At 48.5% G+C, this 17,871-nt stretch overlaps 1 protein-coding gene across 4 annotated transcripts in view; it reads right to left on the bottom strand.

The window, feature by feature from the left end:
• Nucleotides 1-2,409: 2,409 nt before the first annotated feature.
• Nucleotides 2,410-17,871, bottom strand: part of LOC142453242 (nesprin-1-like) — a 190,129-nt gene continuing 174,667 nt past the window's right edge. For 3 of the 4 annotated variants that reach the window (XM_075554360.1, XM_075554363.1, XM_075554361.1), the window contains 5 exons: nucleotides 16,705-16,833; nucleotides 14,949-15,161; nucleotides 14,544-14,636; nucleotides 13,130-13,188; nucleotides 2,410-3,387 (listed from right to left, as the gene is read on the bottom strand). In XM_075554360.1, the coding sequence (XP_075410475.1) occupies nucleotides 3,147-3,387; nucleotides 13,130-13,188; nucleotides 14,544-14,636; nucleotides 14,949-15,161; nucleotides 16,705-16,833 (735 nt within the window). In that variant the 3' untranslated portion in view covers nucleotides 2,410-3,146. The remainder of the gene's footprint in view (nucleotides 3,388-13,129; nucleotides 13,189-14,543; nucleotides 14,637-14,948; nucleotides 15,162-16,704; nucleotides 16,834-17,871) is intronic. The other variant, XM_075554362.1, reaches the window with a different exon arrangement.

Raw genomic sequence — 17,871 nt, 5'->3', positions numbered from 1 at the left:
GATCCGCCCTGTTTTCTTAGGTCACAATGAGTCAGAATCAACTCGAAGGCAGTGAGTTTGATTTGGACTGGTAAAGTCAGTGATAAACATCGATGGGAGGCAAATACAAACATAAGCATTATCTGTTTTAATTCAGGGGAACAGGAGACACACAATGGTGGTTCAGTGGTAGAATTCTTGCCTTCCATGTGGGAGGCCTGGGTTCGAGACCTGACCATTGCCCCTCATGTGCACCTGCTGTCTGTCACAAGAGGCTTGTGTGTCGCTACAATTCTGAGAGATTTCAGAAGAGTTTCCAGATTATTTCTGACTAGGAAGAAAGGCTTGGCCAATGAAAATGGGGACACGGTGGTCAGATCCGATCGTGCAAGGAGTGGCCTTCAATTGGGAGAACAGCCAACGCCAGCAGCATTTCCCAAGAGACAGCAGCAACGGAAGTCCAGCCAATTATTATGCAGGGCTTTCTAATTCTCACGAGGAAGGCCGAAGTCTCTACTCCTTGATTATGAATCCAAAGACCCGAAGGTGGATCCAAACGCTATAAAGTTCAAGCAATTCCTTGCCAGAAGGCCACTAATTGGCAAGATCAAGTTCAGAGGGCAGAATGAAATCTCACCCAAGGGGGACTCCGTATGTCTGAGGACTTTCACAAATCTGGCGGCTTGGCATGACTACAATGGCTTACATAAGATCAGACTCTGTTTTGCTACCAGCTCAGCTCCTGTTTCTGAGAAGGTGACCCAGGCCGTTGATGGGTAGGTGTGGGAGTGACAGCTTCTCAGGAACAGTACAATTGGAAGTGGACTCGCATGAAATTGTCTGGGAATGTCCTCAAAGTCTTACCAAAATTAAAGATCAGAAGAAATCAATTTAGCTAGCTAATCAAAGCTTCTCTTTTTGTTAGTTCTTGATATTTAAATATCTACACCCTTATCTGACAGGTGGCACACTTTGTAACTGCCGGGTTGCTCTGTGCTATCCTGACTGGTGAATTGTTCTTAACCTCGGTAAACTTCTCTTGCTTTTACTTTAAGCAGATTCAGCGAGTTGGTTCTAGGAAGCCTCAGAAGCTGACATAGTATTTTACCTGGTAGATAATAAAAAGCAATAGAAGGTTTTAGAGCAAAGGCTGCATCCAAACAAACGAATAAGAAAATCCATGCTGACCTTTGGATGGAGTGGGAAGGACCCCTGAGGCACATCTATTAACCTCTTTGGGAGAAAGATGAAGCAGCCTGCTCCAACTGGGTAGGCTTACTGTCTCATAGGCTGAGAGTTGGTCCTACTCTGTCATATAATTGGTATTGCCTGGATGGCAGTGGGCTTGGTTTCGGTTTGTTAGCCTCTTGCAACTGTATATTCAAATGAAATAGAACGGGAAAATGATTGTGGAGAATGGTGGGAAGCAAGAATCCATGAGATTGATTGGTTATGGAGAAGGGAATCACCCAAGTTTAAGTTCTCTCACGGGCATCTCTACCCCCCTTGACCGCCCCCCTGGCCAACGGAAAGGGAGGGAACCCATTTCCCTAGGGTACCATATGTATAAATATACACTTCCTGTACTCCTCTGTCCCCCTTATCCATTGTCATGGAAAGGCCTCTTTAGAGTATTAAAAAGCAATGATGTAACTTTGAGGACTCGGGTGTGTAGCTGACGCAGGCCATGGTGTTTTTAATTGTGTCATATGCATGTGAAAACTGGACATTGAATAAAGAAGTCCGAGGAAGACCTGATGCGTTGGAACTGTGGTGCTGGAGAGAACACGGAAAGTACCATGGGCTCCTAAAAGGAGAACCAAATCTGTCTTGGAAGAAGCGCTCCTTAGAGGCCAGGAGGGGAGGACGTACTGGTGAGCAGAAACCAGTCCCTGGAGAAGGACTTCGTGTTTGGTAACGTAGAGGGCCAGCAGAGTGGGGGAAAGCCGTCAGAGAGACGGACGGACGCTGTGCGGCAACAACGGGCTCAAGCATTAGGACACCTGTGAGCATGGCGCAGGCCCATGAAGTACTTTGTTCCGTTGTGCATAAGGTCTCCGTGGGCCAGAACCGACTCGATGGCACCTAACGACAACAGCAACACTGCCGTTGAGTTGATTCCAACTCATAGTCCCCGAGGCAGTAAATCTTTATGTGGACAGAGAGCCTCAGCGCTCTCCCACGGAGTGGCCGGTGACTTTGAATGGCTGACCATGAGGGTAGCAGTCTCCTGCTTATCTGGCAGTGACAATAGGCCTCCTTACCTTTTCCTCTTAATAGATAGCTATGTCCCAACTTCAATCATTCCACAGAAAGAACGATCATTTTGGTGTACTCTGAAAAAAGCCTGGTTAACAGTGAAATTTAGAGTGTCTTCTTTTGGGGGAGAAAAAAAAAGAAAAAGTGGAGACAAACTATTTAATAGTCTCTATAATAAATGCAAATAAATCAATACAAACAGAACTTGGCTTTAGCAAACTGTACATACATAAATATCATTTCCTTTTACTATAACATTACTCCCCCCGCCCCACATAGAGCCTCTCAGGATCTTATTTATTACATCCTTTTTTTCTTTATACCTATAAAAAAGTGCCTTTTAGATTTACAGCTTGTACTTCCAAAGCAAAGGTGAGAACATCATGCCCCAAAGGAAAACAAGGTAAAAAGGAAGCTGCCATAGATGCTCTTAAAAAGGGTATGTCCCACGCTCTCTTGAGCACTGGTTGGTTGGGAGAGTGTAGGATACTGCCGTGGTTCCCCCAGAGGACTTGGATTGGTTGGGTGCAGTAGCACCCGGAGAAAGTTGCCCAGACGGTCCACGGTCTAAGGGAGTCCTTGACTAAGCAGAGAATGTGCCAAAGCCCCAGCACCAGGTGGTCTCACCAGGTGATCATCGCAGGTCCATCTGTAACCTCTTCAGTGCAAAGGCTTAGTGAATAAATGCTCAACTGCTTCCAAACCCTCTCTGGAGGCTCCCCTCCTGTCTGCACCTGTGGACAGGTCTGCACCTGTGGCTCTCTTCCCTGCTTGCACCTGTGGGATATGGGGAAGGGCTAAAGCTGCCACCAGGACGTCCTCTCCGTGATAGCGTGAGGTGGCTTGCTTTCAGAGAAACCCTCCTCTGGCAGAGGAACCAGCCCTTGTGCCGGCGGCGTGTGCCTGGCTCATAACGGAGGAGGTCCGTTTGTGTATCTGAGCATGGGGTGGAATGACCGGGCGAAGTTGTTGGACAGGGCACAGCTGTAGTCCTCCTCTGACATTGGGACAAGGCAGGCGAGCCCGATGAGGAACAGCAGGAGAAGCTGGAGGGGAAGAGCTGCTCGGAGGACCCGGAGGAGGAAGGCTCGGCTGGACCGCTCTGGCCGAGCCTCAGAAAGGGAGGAACCGGAGCCACCGTTTATGGACCTGAGAGAAGAATTGACACATGTCACTCAAACATCGGATGGAAGCTGCTGTTGGCTTCCACATGCCCAAGACGTCAAAGGGTCACGTCAAACCCAACCCAATTTGGCAGTTCCCTGCCAGTCTACTGGAGCCTGGGGCCATTTCCCCGCCACCAACCCAGCCGTTGTTGGGAAACCACACTGACAATAAAATAAACATCTGGTCAGCCAGCTAACAGTACAAATTGAGGAGCAAATTCCACTCATGTCACCCCTTCATTTGCTAAAATAGTCTCCCCGCCAACAAGAAAGATGGCTCTCCTCAAAATGGACCCACATCCATGAAGTGGATCCAGGATATTGAGGACATTTTAGTTTGGGCTGAAGGCATCCAGAGCACCGTTAGGCCAAATTAGCTCCAAACTCATGTAAATGATCGACTCAGCTCTCTGGGGTCTGCCCAATGCAGGCAACAAAGGTAAAGGCAGCCCTGGCCTGTTTGGGTGGCCCCAGGAAAGCTCAAGTCATGTTCGAGTCTACCTCCGCTTCATTTTGCACTGAGTCAGCATCTGGCTATGACCCCGTTGGTCCCGAAGCTGCCTGAAAGAGAGAGGGCAAGGGCGCGAGTCGACAGAGCTCTTGGCTTGAGTGGGAGTTGCTAGGCCCCCCCTATGACTAGCTCTGAGAAACTTTGAGAAACTCAAGATAGGCTTTCTGAACAAGACAGATGGCCCATCACCTCCAAGGCGAGTCTAAGGTATGACAGGTGAAGGGGCCGTCACTGCGCAGTGTCTATTAACCACTGCGAGTCTCCAGCACCAGCTGGTCAGGATTACTCAGCCAAGGAAAACTGCTACTTCCACATCCGAGGGTCTCTGTGGCAGGAGCCCTGGTGTGTAGTGAGTTACTAATTGGGCTGCTAACCACAAGGTCAGTAGTTCAAAGCCACCAGCCAGTTCTCGGCAGAAAGATGAGATTTTCTGCTCTCATAAAGAGATACAGTCTCAGAACCCCACAGGGGCAGGTCTACCTGGTTTTGTAGGGTCGCTAAGAGTCACTCGAGGGCAGTGAGTTTGGTTTTGGATTTGTGAGTCAGGGCAGACAGACAGCGTGAACTTGTTCTTCCAAGAACAGGAAGGAAAGAGGCTCAAGACAACAACTTTGAGCTTGTCAGAGAGCAGTTTCGTCACTGAGCACAAGAAAGGCGCAGTTGTTATTTATGTGTCATGCTGCCATGTGTGAAGGAAATAGTAATGAGTTTGACTTGTGCTTTTGAGTTGATGTTAGGTTACCCACTGCCGTCACGTTGATCCCAACCCACCAACCACTAACCAACCAGCAAACTAACTACCATATATACTCGAGTATAAGCTGACCCGAATATCAGCCGAGGCACCTGATTTTACCACGAAAACGGCATTAAAAATGTGCTGAAAGCTCGACTTATATACAAGTATATACGGTTACTAACTAACTCCCTGCCATCCAGTAGATGCCAACTCACAGTGACCTTATAGGACAGGGGAGAACTGCCCTTGTGGGTTCCCAAGACTCATTCTTTACAGGAGTAGAAAGTCTCTTTTTCTCCCGATGAGTGGCTGGTGCTTTGGAACTGCTGCCCTTATGGTTAGTAACCCACCATGTAAGCACTAAGCCATCAGGGCTCCGATTCCTGACCCACAGCAACATTGTGTCAGGTTTTTCAAGGGTGTCATTCTTTACAGGAACAGACAGCCTCATCTTGCTGCCATAGATATTATGATGCAGTTGTCTTATAACTTGGAGGTTAGATGTTTGGACCAAACCAAAGCAAATCCACTGCTATTGAATCAATTCTGACCCGCAGAGATCCTGTCAGACAGCGTACCACTGCACCCGTGGGCTTCTGAGGTGATTACTTGTGGGAGAAGAAAAGCTCATCTTCCTCCTGTGGAATGGCTGCTGGTTTCAAACTGCTGACTTTGGGGTTAGCAGCCCAACATGTAACCCACTAAGGAGCCTAGATACTAGAACAGGGTTGCAATCCCAGTGCTTGTCCTTGGCGCTCTTTTCAATGACATGCCTCTGCCCCTTCTAAATCCAAAGTTCCAGTTTCCGTTGAAGCCGTGTGTCAGTGACGACGCATGAATTTTAAACTTTGTAAGAAGTACCTATGAGATATTGGACATAGAAGTAGGTTCTGGATTGCATGTCTCCATTTTTTTTCTTATGCATCCCTCTTTCTCCCACTAATGTTTATTGGCTACCACCAGTGAGAAAGAGAATAGTCATTACCAGTGGCATTTTGCATGTCCACCAAACACACATACACACAAATAAGACAAGAGCACACAGAGAAGAGGAGGGGACGACACTTTCCCCCTCACCTAGCAGATTCCCGAGCGGTTTCCGTAGCACTGAGGGAAAAGGCATCGGATGTGATGCCATTTGGAGAACTAGGAAGGTGTGAAAACCATATTACTGGAGGCTCAGTGGGTTTTACTACGTCTCGCTCTCCAAGTAGCTGTTAATTTCTGGCAGCAGAGTGAGGCAATGAGGTTACCAAAGAAAATAAATGCTAAAATAGTTTTAAAAATCAGATGTAATCCCTTATGGAAGAGGTCAAAGAGACTACTCAGAGGGCTTTCATTAAGTCAGCAAAGTTAGATAGGAGACATCTTGGCCCTGTGGGAGCCCAGGAGGCATGGGACACAGTGCGTTTCGGCTGTGTTTCTTGATGCAATTAATCACCAACCCAATTGGAACCCTGGTCTTTTCTGAAGTCCCTTACCCATGGCCGTGAGACCCTCAACAACACATTTCACCTTGGAGTACTGTCCTCTCTTCTCAAGTTAGACTAGATGGTCTTTCACCTCAAAAGGTCCTCAGTGCCTTACCCATGGTCGAGCTTCTACTAATTGGTCTGTATAGTCTCCCAATGGCGAGGCCCCTTGGGTTCATTCACCATCAGGTGGTTACACTGATTACCTGTCTTCCTGCTAAGACAGAGGCATTGTTCCTCATCAGCAGAAGAGGAAACATCATATGCTTTCTCAAAATAGAGTGGAGCATCCAAGAAATATGTCCTATCCGTTATTAACTGCAAGGAAGATGCGTTGACTGACATTGAGTCGAGGTCCACTCACAGCAATCCTATGGGACAGGGAGCCCCCTGGGTTTCGGAGGCTTTCCCAGTTTTACCGGAGTAGACAGCCTCACACGTCTCCCAAGGAGCAATTGGTGGGTTCAAACTGTGGACTTTATGGTTAGCAGGCCAGCACGTAGCCATTTACCCCACCAGAGCTCCTGGAGGGAAAAGAGAGAGCCTTCGATAGAGACCGTATCATTCATCTCTTAATTGAATAGACAGAGTCAATGTGCTCAGCTATGAACCAAAAGGTTGAAGGTTGAAAAAGACTTGGTATAATCGAGATCTGAAAAACCAGACACTGACAGCCCTGTGGGGCCCAATTCTACTCTGAGACACAAAAGGTCACCGTGAACCAGAACTGAACCAAATGGCAATTCAATTCTGACTAGGATTAAGACAACCAAGCCCACTGCCATCGAGTCGATTCTGATTCATAGTGACCCTATCTAGTGTTTCTGAGGCTATAGTTCATTTTTGGAACTGATAGCCTCATTTGTCTGTCGTGGAAGCTTCTGTTGGAGTTGAACTACTGACTTGGTGGGTAATCAGCCTACTGCTATCCCCACAGGGCCCCTCTGGCTACGGATACTTAGCACTTATGTTTCCATTTGGTAGGCAACACATGGAACAATCATCTTGGTTTCTCTAACCGTGATCCTCGGAGGTGTGTACTTAGATTCCTCGTTTCCGACATGAATGGAAAGGAGGCTCAGAGGAGTACAGTAACTTGGTCCACTTTATATGCTAGCAAGGGGCAGAATTAAGATTTCCACTCTGGGAGTTTGAACTCCCAGAATCTGTCCTACAGATAAGGCAGGTGACCTGCCCCAAACCTCACAATTAAATGAGGAGAACTAGCAGGAACTCAGGGCTCAAAGGCTCCTGCCCGTTGCCTTCTCTCCTAGGCGATGCTTTGGGGTAGGCCATGTGAAGGAAGTTCCTATTACGTCACAAGTATCTCACATACAGAAGCAACAAAAAGAACACTGGGATCCTAAACTAGTTGGCCTCAAGTGGTTTCCCCGTGTCTAATAACAAAGTCTCAAAATATCATGTCAAATCAATGTAGAGGCATAAGGACATTTCATTTGGAGGCCATTAGATAATCCTGGGCAAGGAATTAGACTCTCTGGCCTTCTTTTTTCTCATCTGAAAAGATGGGGGGTAAGTTAGCATCTTGGACTCCTTTCAGCCCTGGATAAGTCCACAGTGTGATCCATCTTGAAATGGATGGGAGTGGCTACTGATGAAGTCGAGATTGCGTGTTTCTGCAATATGTCCCTCGTTTGAGTTGAAAACATGCTCGGGCAAACCGCACCCATTGCCTGGAGCTCCTCAGTCATAATGGAAGGGCCAAACCGGGTCCCAATTGTCCTTGTGATTAAGTTTTTCAAGAAGAGGAGCAACGTTCCTGACTGACCCATTTCCGTTGGGAGCCATTGAGTGCAATTTGACTGACAGAGGCGAATAGGCCCTGCTGGTCAATGATTAGCCCCTCAGAGCAATTAGACAAAAGATCAAGATCAAAACCGGGGCTTCCCATGGACTAGGCCACCGGGGAGAAAAACTAGAAAGGGTACCATTTTGGGCGACGGGCCCATATGCTGTTGAAGGACATGGCACATTTACCAGCATCATAACATTCCTGAGCACCGTTTAATGAGGGTGTGCTTTCTTTCTACTGCCGCGGAATGCCAACCGGTGAGAAATAATGGGACACAGGGAACACCCAGTGCTTCGTGATCCTCCATCCAGTTGACTGCCCTTGGAAGCGTCCAGTCCACCGGCTGAGAACAGACAACCACTTATAGGACATCTACCAAGAATTCAACGTGCATGGTTAAGTTGGCACCCCTCTAGAGCTTTCATACCCACAGGTTAATGGGACCCCAGCAAAGAGGTACTCTCAACATGCATCTATTGACCTTGCAATCACCTCTGTTTCAAGAGTTTGGGGAGATTGTACATGATGTTGACTTTTGGCCCTACCCTCTCTTCTTGCCTTTTTACGTAAGAAGGTATCAGGTCAGACTGTGTCTAGGCAGGGACGACTGAATGTGCACTTAGTCACACAGTGCCAGCAACAACAGGCTCGGGCATAGAACCCATTATAAGGAGGGCACAGGACTGGGCAGTGCTTCCTCCTGTTGTGTGTTGCATTGGAACCGATTTGATAGCACCCAACAACAACAACTTGCTCTATTATTTAAATCCATGGATACTTTGGATAGGTCTGTTCGGGTGGGGGGGGGGGGAGTTTTATTTCTTACCTCTCCAGAGAATATAATTTGTTTTCCATTTTCTCTAACACTATTTATTTTTTTTCAGTCCATCCCCCACCCCTCCCCCCATCCCTGAAATGTCTGCATAAATGACTGCCCCAGCGTGGTTCTATCCCATGGCAGAATCCATCGATGTGGACGTGTTTTAGAGGACAGGAAGCGGGATGACGCAAGCCATCCCAAAAAGCATGTAAGACAAAGGGACTGGAGGAGTTTGAAGAGGCCCAGACAGAGCGCGACTCACCAAGAAATGTACACAAGCCAAGAAGGAAAGGAGCAAATTCTGGGCACAGTTACTTAAACCCAGGTGAAAAGAACCACCTGACTCATGGAGGTCTTGTTAGATATCCCTGTCAGTATCATAACAAGGGTTTGTCAAGGCAATAAAGTAGCCCCTTGTCTAAGGAAATGTCTCCCTTGATCTTGAACTTGTTTCTTGTGCAAACGGGCCTGGGAACCCAGCATGTTTCCTGGACAGCAGATTCAGAAGACAAGTTTTCCAGAATGACTTTTAGACTCCAGCCTCTCCTTATTCCAAATCCAGTATTTGAACTGGTTCTATATAAACCACACCAGGGGTTTGTAACACCCCCACCCACCAGCTTGGAGGCTAATTGAAAGGCTGGTTTGTGTTCAGGGGTGTCTTGGAAGAAAGGCCTGGTGATGTTCTTCTGAAATCTCTGCCATTGACCCGGCTGGGGAGCCCAGTTACTTCTGCTTTGATACACGTGAGCTTTGCAGCAACAGGACTGACTTGAGAGCACCTGGGAGAGTTATCAAGTTAGGGTCCAGGGAGGTGGAACCAGGGCTCAACTTTGAAATCGGGGAGAAGTTAATTTTCTCCAGTTCTCAGTGTCCTCACTTAGGAAACAGGGATTCTGGCCATGCCCATAATGACATGAGGTCATTATGAAGGTCACCGGAGGTAATATATATGTGCAATGCTTAGCATGGTGCTTAGAAAAAAACAACAACCACGAAGACCAACAACTTATTGTGATCAGGATGACTACTAGACCCACAGCGTCCTGACTCAGGCCTCGTGTTGCTGGCTGGAGTCAGCCTTTTCTCGCTGGGAAATGTCTCTGATATACTAATAGTGCTTTCCAAGATGAAGCGATTTCCCAAGGCCCCGGCCTATCCACTGGGAATGGACACCTCCAAACAGCCGAGGAGAAGCCTATAGGAGAGTGCAGCAGGCCGACTCTTTAGGCGAAGCCCCAGGAATACTTGGAATAAACAGATCCCCACTGGGCCAGGAGCCCTGGTTGCACAGTGGGCTAAGCAACTGCCACAAGGCCAGTGTTTGCACCCCAGCAGCTTCCCTGAAGGAGGAAGATGAGGCAGTCTGTTCCCATGATGTAACGGCTCAGAACCCCAAAGCACCATGTCCACTCTGCCCTGCACGGCGACTCCAAGTGAGAATTGACCCATGGCCATGGTTCGGCTTAGATTGTGGCTGGCGTCTGAGAGAAAAGCCTGGAACATTAACTCATAAGAAAAGGAATCTCATTTGACAGGGAGGCGATTCCATTTCTTATGGAGTTGGTATGCAGAGCGGCTGGTGGTTTTGAAGTTCTGACCTTTTGGATGGCAGTCCAAGTGTAACCACCAGGGCTCCAGTAGGTCTAGCCTCAGATACCATGATGAAAAATGGAACTGTGGGTGTGTGCACAGGGCTTCGCAGATGCTGGGGAGCTCCGGACAGACTCCCTGGACTCTCGAGCTGTGACCTGCCATAAGTCCCTCATGGCAAGAGCCATGTGGTGTTCATCGTATAGGCCAGGGCGTCATTCCGTACGTCAAAACAGCCCTGATGCTGCTGTCAGTCCAGTGTTGGGTTGCTAACCCCAAGGTTGGTGCCTTCAACCCACCAGATGCCTTGTGGGAAAATGGCCTTGAAGCTTTACCACCTTGGCAGTCCTATACAAGGTCAGTCCGAGTCGGCATTGACTCAATAGCAGTGGGTTTATTTTTTGTTTGGGATTGGTTCAGGGGTTCAGTTCAGCCAACGCTGGCATCTAGCCAGGTGTGTGCCTAGGGTATTACGGGAGAGAATGCAGAACAGTTGCCATACCACCAAATGGAAATGTGTACCTCAAGCAACCCATACGATTAACATCAGGCTGTAAACGCCAAACGCGGGTCAGAAACCCCTGCCTCCAAACTCATGCTGACTTTCTTCCCATTTCTTTCCCTTCTCTGGAAGGGGACGTGCCTCAATGTTTCCAGGTACAGCCAGCTGGGGTTGATGTTGGAGGCTGCCTGTGCATCTACAATTGCCTTCCCAAGCTGCTGAGCCAGTGCAAGATCAAGCCCAAGGTACTCACGAATCCAGGAGGTGGGAGACCATGATGGCCCGCAAGGCGGGCGATGTCGACGCTCCATGTAGACTTTGCACTTCATTGTCCCCGCTGGGCTCACCCCACACCTGGGGTGCCAAGGAGTTTAGATGCCCAAGCATGTTCAACCACAACCAGTGGGCCAAGCTGTTGGAAGTCCCATGCCATTCGGGTCAAGTTCATTCGTACTCCCCGCCCTCCCGAGTGGCCCCCTGGGCCAGTGCTGTGTGTTCAGAAAGGTGTTAACAGGGCGGAGCAGAGCGGAGTTGGAAGGCGCCTCGCGGAAGGCACAGTGAGAATGCAGGCTGGGGGGGTGGAGGGGACAGCTGCTAAGCCCTGCTAGCAGACAAGTGGAAACACTGGCTGCCCTAATGCATACGCTCTCTGAGTTTCTGGGATCTCAGTTTCTGTACGGCTGAACGAATTAGGGGAGCAGTGGGAGGTGACCTTTCTGAGTATTCTTCTCTGGCAGAAATCAACTTCTAACAGGAGGATCCAGAGTGGCTGCTCTTGGTGTGGTATGACAACAAAAGGGCTCTCTCTGCCTCCTCACCAACATGCCCAGCAGCCAGAGCCTGGGCCTCTGGCGCCCCACAGGGAAGGCCAGGCCAGGGGTCCCCCTGGTCTCTGTGTTGAGCACACCAGAAATCAGTGGGGAGAAGACGGGAAATCTACGAGCGATCTGTCCACAGCACACGACCATCTCTTTTGTTTTAAGAAGGGGGTCAGCCAATATCTCAGCCCCCACAAAGATGCATCGCCGTCCCTAAGAGTCCCTGTGAGGTTTCCTGCCTTCATATTTTATCCGGGATGTTTTGCCATGGAGAAACAAAAACAGAAACAACTTGCTTTCAAATCAAACCGAATGGAAAGGAAACAAGCAGACGAGACAGTTCCGTCAAAGGAAACTTCAACCAGCAAGCACATGGAACTACATCTCAGCATGGCTTCAGCTGCGGGCGCAGGACCGCCCACGTCCAGGAGCCGGTCCTCCTTAGCGGTCAGCACATGGCCATGGCCGGGGACCTGCAGAGGAGGCTTCCCTCCCGTGTGTTAACAGTCTCAGCCCCACCACCTTCCTTTCAGGAATCTCGCTTGCTTCCTGCTCTCTGGATGATGAGACCCTTCCCAAAGGGCAAACTTTCGAAGGCGAGCGGCTTGGGAGTTTTGGCATGAAAATAAGCTCTGGGGACAGAGTATTTTCACCTCAGCAAAGAAGTCTGGGGACACAGGAGCTGATTAGTGGAAGAGAAACAGCAGCGAAGACATCACACCCATGACGATGCAAAGCGCTGTGAGCCGTGGAGGTGAGGGTGGTGGGAGGCAGGGGTGGGGCACAGAGTGGCTGAGTGGGGGGTGGCTGTGGGGCGGGCGGGCAGGGCCCTGGGCTTGCTGTCCCAGCTTAAGCACTCAGGAGGCCAATGTGTGCGTGGGGGCGCGCTGGCTGAGAGAAGATCTAGGAGGAGCTGAAGAGAGAGGTGCTTTCTCGGTTGTCACCTAGTGAGGCCTTGTCATTTTTGGAGAATCCCAAACCCACAATCTGGATAAAACAGGAAAAGAAAAAAAGAAAGAAAGGAAAAAGAAAAGCCGGGGGGTGTTAGTAGCTTTTATTCAGATGTGTGGGTTCGGTGAGCGGTAAAGTAATTCCCTCCATTTTACCTGTCTTATTGTAAAATCCAGAAGTAAAGAGGATGATAAAATTCTGCCCACGAATCCCAGGATGGTGGGTGCTCCTGCAGAGAAGCCTTATGGGCACCCAGAATACCATCTGGCGAGAAATACCAGTTGGGCTTGGTACAGTTCAACACAAGATTGGTCGGGGTCCCAATAATGCGTGCGGGGAGAATTGGCGACATCCTTTCCAATTGATTAGTGAAGGCTGTGTTTTGGACTGAGTCTGTTCCCCAACTACCCAGAGGCAGGCCAGAGGCAGGCCTTCCGACAGCCCGGGCACTTCTCATCATCCTCTTAGCCTTCTAGAACAGTGTGCAAACCAGGAGAATCAGGTACCTGCTCTGTGGATTGTTGGCAGAGGGTCCAGGCTGGGAGTGACTACATTTGCCTCGTGGCTGTTTGCAATGAACAGGGGGGCAAAGAAAGAAGAATGTTCAGTCCAGGCAAATAAAGACAAGCTCCTGATGAAAATTAAACTCAAAGTGAAGCAAAGGAGACACAAATCAAATGAGATGATCATCGGGCGACTTAAGGAAACTGGCTTTTCTTAAGTTGAAGAAACCAAGCAGGTTTTCTATCAACTGGATTAGTCATCAAGGAACATAAATTGGGGCACTAAAGTCCCCATCATGCGGAGTCTCTTATATACATGTTTTTCTTGTCGTGGCAGAAACAAAACTGATTCCAATCAGCTCAAGGAGCTCTCTCTATCTACTTACAATCACTGTATAATTCACTGTAGCCTACGATGCATTTCAAAGGTACTTTATGAATATATTTTGTTCTCCTGTTTCCTAGAACCCTGAAGCATTTCAAAGACACTGGAAAGGTGAAAAATGATCATGACAATCACATGTGGCTGCTCCCTGTAGAGCGGTAAAGAGCCAGTAAGCCCCGCATGTCGGTTATGACAGGTTAAAATTTGAGTCCCAAAAAGCCAGTATTCCTTCACATTCTAAAACTAGGATCTACAGGAAACTAGTGAATGTCGTTACAAAAGGGGGAAAAAAAAATCCTAAAAGCGATAATAACATTTATCAGCGTAGAACTTTAGAACAAATAAAATCCATACTTCTGAAAACTAAGGCGGATGGAATGATAAACGAAACGAATATACTCATGATGCGGGACAAAATAAATAAATAAACACAAGCCTCTAATTACATAGAGAAACCAAGGTAGAGAGGGCAGCCAGGGCCGCGCCTGTCTTTCCCTCTCCTCTGTGGTTTGCTGAGGACTGAGGCCTCACACAGGCCTTGAGTGGACTTGAACTTGTTGCTACCCTGGAGGCTTTGAGGGCTGACGGGAACCTTGAGGACTCCACCCAGGAGAACCTTCCCTGGCGAGTCAACAGAACCTCTACTCTCACACTCAGCGGTCTAAGAAGACAATCCCGCTCTGGTGCCCCTCGGGTTGGAGGCCCTGCACAAAGCTGTATGCTACACCCTAGGTGAACATGGTGGTGGTGGTTTGAAGGATGCAGTCACCGGAGGGACAAATGAGTGCCATTCTAGAACAATCCCTGTACTACCAACTACACTTTGAGCCCTGGATTTTTTTTTTTTTTAAACAAAACAGAACCACTCTTGTCTGGTGCTGAGTGCATGCAGGTAGGACCCACGGAGGTGCTGGGGAGAGGTGCTAATCTTTCCAACACCCTCCTTATGTGGGGCTCTCGCCTGGTGAGACTCTGGTGGGCACCAATGTGTCACTCCCCAGTGCTCCCTCCAGGGGACCCGCGGGGAGTTACCGTTCTCTGTCGGCTAGGGGTGCTCCTTCCTGAGGCAGGACTCACAGATCCCGAGGTGTCCAGGTCATCAGCAGACGACCAGGATGACAAATCCTACACGGGACACACACTGCTGGTGAGCATTTTTGAGATGACCTCTTCCTCGTCCCTGCTCCCTACTCCAGCCACCTTCCCAAAGTCAAACCCTCTCTTGGGGAAAATAGGACCAAACAAGTCCATAAAAGATGGGATTGGAAACTCGGAGTTAAGGCTTTGCTATGACTCCTCCTCTTAAGGCATGAACAGTTCACGGAGATGTGGAGAGGGGCGAGGAGCCCACTGGCTGTCCTTCAGTGGTGTCGTCCTTAAGCACTTGGCTGCTAACTGGAAGAAACTGCTGGGCAAGGACATTTGCTTAGCATGTACCTGCTGGCTGCTCGACATGTCCAGCAACTTCTCCAGGTCCTTGATATGACGGCTGACCTCCTTCAAGAGAAGCTTCCGTCGGTTCCCAATGACGTGGACTTTCTCTTTGGCTTCCAGACAGTCTGCCCCCTCCACGTTCACCAGCAGTTGACGAGACATGTCTTGAAGTGAGGCCACTTTGGCTTGGGACTCCAACAGCTCATGCCGTATTTGCTATGCAGAGGATAAGATTTACTTAGTTGTAGTTTTTTATCATGGGCAAAAATTGGAGAAGGGCAGGGTGACATGACTAGCAGTCAGCAGGTGAATGTACTTCCTCTTCAACCACTCTGGTCTCGGTTTTCTCATCGGGCAAAACAACCTCTCCCTACCTGACACACAGCAAGTATGACTCAAAGGCTCACATGGATCAGTGTTGGGGAAAGAACTTAGATTCTGAAGTATGATGCAAATGAGGAACAAGGGATTCTTTTGAACAGAAAAGGAACAACCAAAAAAAATCAGTTGCTATTGAGTCGATTCTGATTCACAGCGACCTGATGGGACAGAGGAGAACGACCCCTTGAGTTTCTGGGGCTGTAAATCTTTATGGGAGTAGAAAGCCTCATCTTTCTCCTGAGGAGCGGCTGGTGGTTTTGAACTGCTGACCTTGCAACCTGCTACCCACTACACCACCAGGGGTCTGACAAAGTGCAAGTAGGTCAAAGTATACTCTGATATCAACACGTGATTATATATGTACATATATATACACACATATACACATGCATATATGTGCAATTCATAATTCACAATTTAATATTGGACAGAAGTCAAAGGTCCAATACAAATCCAATTGCACGGTGATTTCCTCTTAGTTTCTAAGACCCTTATGGGTACAGACTGATTCTGTAATTTAGGCTAGTTAAGTTGAAAACAGGGTTTTAAAAACCCAGAAAATCCTCATGACGCCTTGAAAACTGGCATGCTTTCTTGCTGTCACGAAACATAGACACTCTGATCCCCAGTTTGCCCTTTTGCCTTAGCTTCAGGCGAAAGGCATGATGAAGCTTTAAGACAACTCAGCACTAAGGTTGCTGCTGAATCTGATGAGTTTTTATTCTTCTTACAAAGCCTAAACTGTCTCTTCCTCCTCTCGAGGTTTCAGTGTCCTGAGAGTCCATGGGGGTCATAACGGGTCATGCATTTGACCACGAGCCAAAGGTTTGGGGTCCAACCCCCCAGAGGAGTCTTGGGAGAAAGGCTTGGCAATATGCTGCCCAACGGTCATAGCCATGAATCCCTCAGGGGCACAGCTCCACACTGAGCACCCCAGTGGGCTGCCCAGTCAGAACTGACTCAAAAGCAGATCCAATTAAAAACAAAACAAAACAGCATCCTTTCATTATTCTTCTCAACATACACTTTGGGGACATCGATTTACCAAGAAAAGTTGAACTTCACACACACACACACACACACACACACACACACACACACACACACACACACACACACGAATTCACCGAAGAGCTGCCTTCATAAATATAAGCCCATTGAGATGGAGAAAATCTAAGATGTTCCTCTGAAGCAATGACTTACAATAAGAGTTTCAAGACAGTGGATGTCGGCTTCCGTGTACATGTGCAAGCAGCACAAGTCACGGGCCATAGCCCCAAAGTCACAACAAAAACACTGCCACCTATACACATTTTCTTCATGTGAAATGGAACCATGCGAAAGCCAGCTAGCAGTTACCAGAGCCCACACATCCTACCTTAAGCTGTTTGTGTTGGTCCTGAAGCATCTCTGAGTCAAGATCAGCATCGATAGGGAGGAGTTCGTTTTTCCTCCGGTCAATATTCTCCAGCATCAGGAGCAAGCCGTGGCTCAGCTCATGGAAATCCTGCAAAAAAACAGGGGAGTGTAAAGCAGCCTTAGGTCCCAAGCTTTCCTTTCCCAGTTAGGGGAGATTTAATCTCCATCCTCGACCATAGCAACTGGTGAAAACTTAACTGTGTTTAAGGAAGACAGACAAGTGGATGTACTGGGATTACGGTGTTGGTGAGTAATAATGAATAGATCACGCACTTCCAGAAGGACCGAGAAACGTGTTTTAGAAGAACCTCGCCTGAATGTCCCTTAGAAACAAAGGTGGCCAGATCTCATCTCACGTTCTTCGGGCATGTTGTCAGGAAGGAGGAGCCCTTGGAGAAGGACCTCGTGCTCGGGACAGTGGAAGACCAGCAACACGGAGGAAGGCCCTTGAGGAACTGGACGGGCGCCATGGCCGGACCAGTGTGAGGACGGTGCAGGACAGTGAGCCCTTTGCTTGTACACACGGTCACTGTGACTCCGAAGAGATTTGTTGGCAACACCACTACCACAAACATTGCTGCTGCAAAGATATGCTCGGTTCAAGAGCAAGGGATTGGGGCTGCTATGGTTACCTGAATTCATGTGCCTACCAAAAAGATCTAACGTGTTACTCAGGGAAATTTTAGATGCCAGGAAAATGGGTATCCAGTGACTTATTTCTGAAAGAAGAATGAAACGAGCAGAGAACCCCACTCCCCTTTTCTCTGTGAACCCAAATGTTCTCATCTTTTAAGATGTCGGTTCCATCCAACGTGCCCTTCATCCATCATCTACCCATCCGTGCATTCCACGGTCAGGGACTCAGGAGCGTAGGCACTGTCCTAGAAGCCAACGAGCAGTAGACCAATGACCAGAGCACCTGGATTGAAGGAGATACAGGACCCTTGGTGTCCCTGAGTAGCACACATGGTCAGCACATTTGACTGCTCAGCAAAAGGCTGGTGCCTTGACGACGCCTTTTCTGCCATGACAAAGGCCCAACAATACTTCGGCAAAGTGGCTGCTGTAACCCGATGGAACCCAATCTGCTCTGACATGCATTGGGTCATCAGGAGGCAGAATCGAT

This window comes from Tenrec ecaudatus, chromosome 7 (genome assembly GCF_050624435.1).
Source record: "Tenrec ecaudatus isolate mTenEca1 chromosome 7, mTenEca1.hap1, whole genome shotgun sequence".
NCBI lineage: Eukaryota > Metazoa > Chordata > Mammalia > Afrosoricida > Tenrecidae > Tenrec > Tenrec ecaudatus.
The sequence above is the reverse complement of the archived record's forward strand: the minus strand, read 5'-3'. Positions and strand labels throughout refer to the sequence as shown.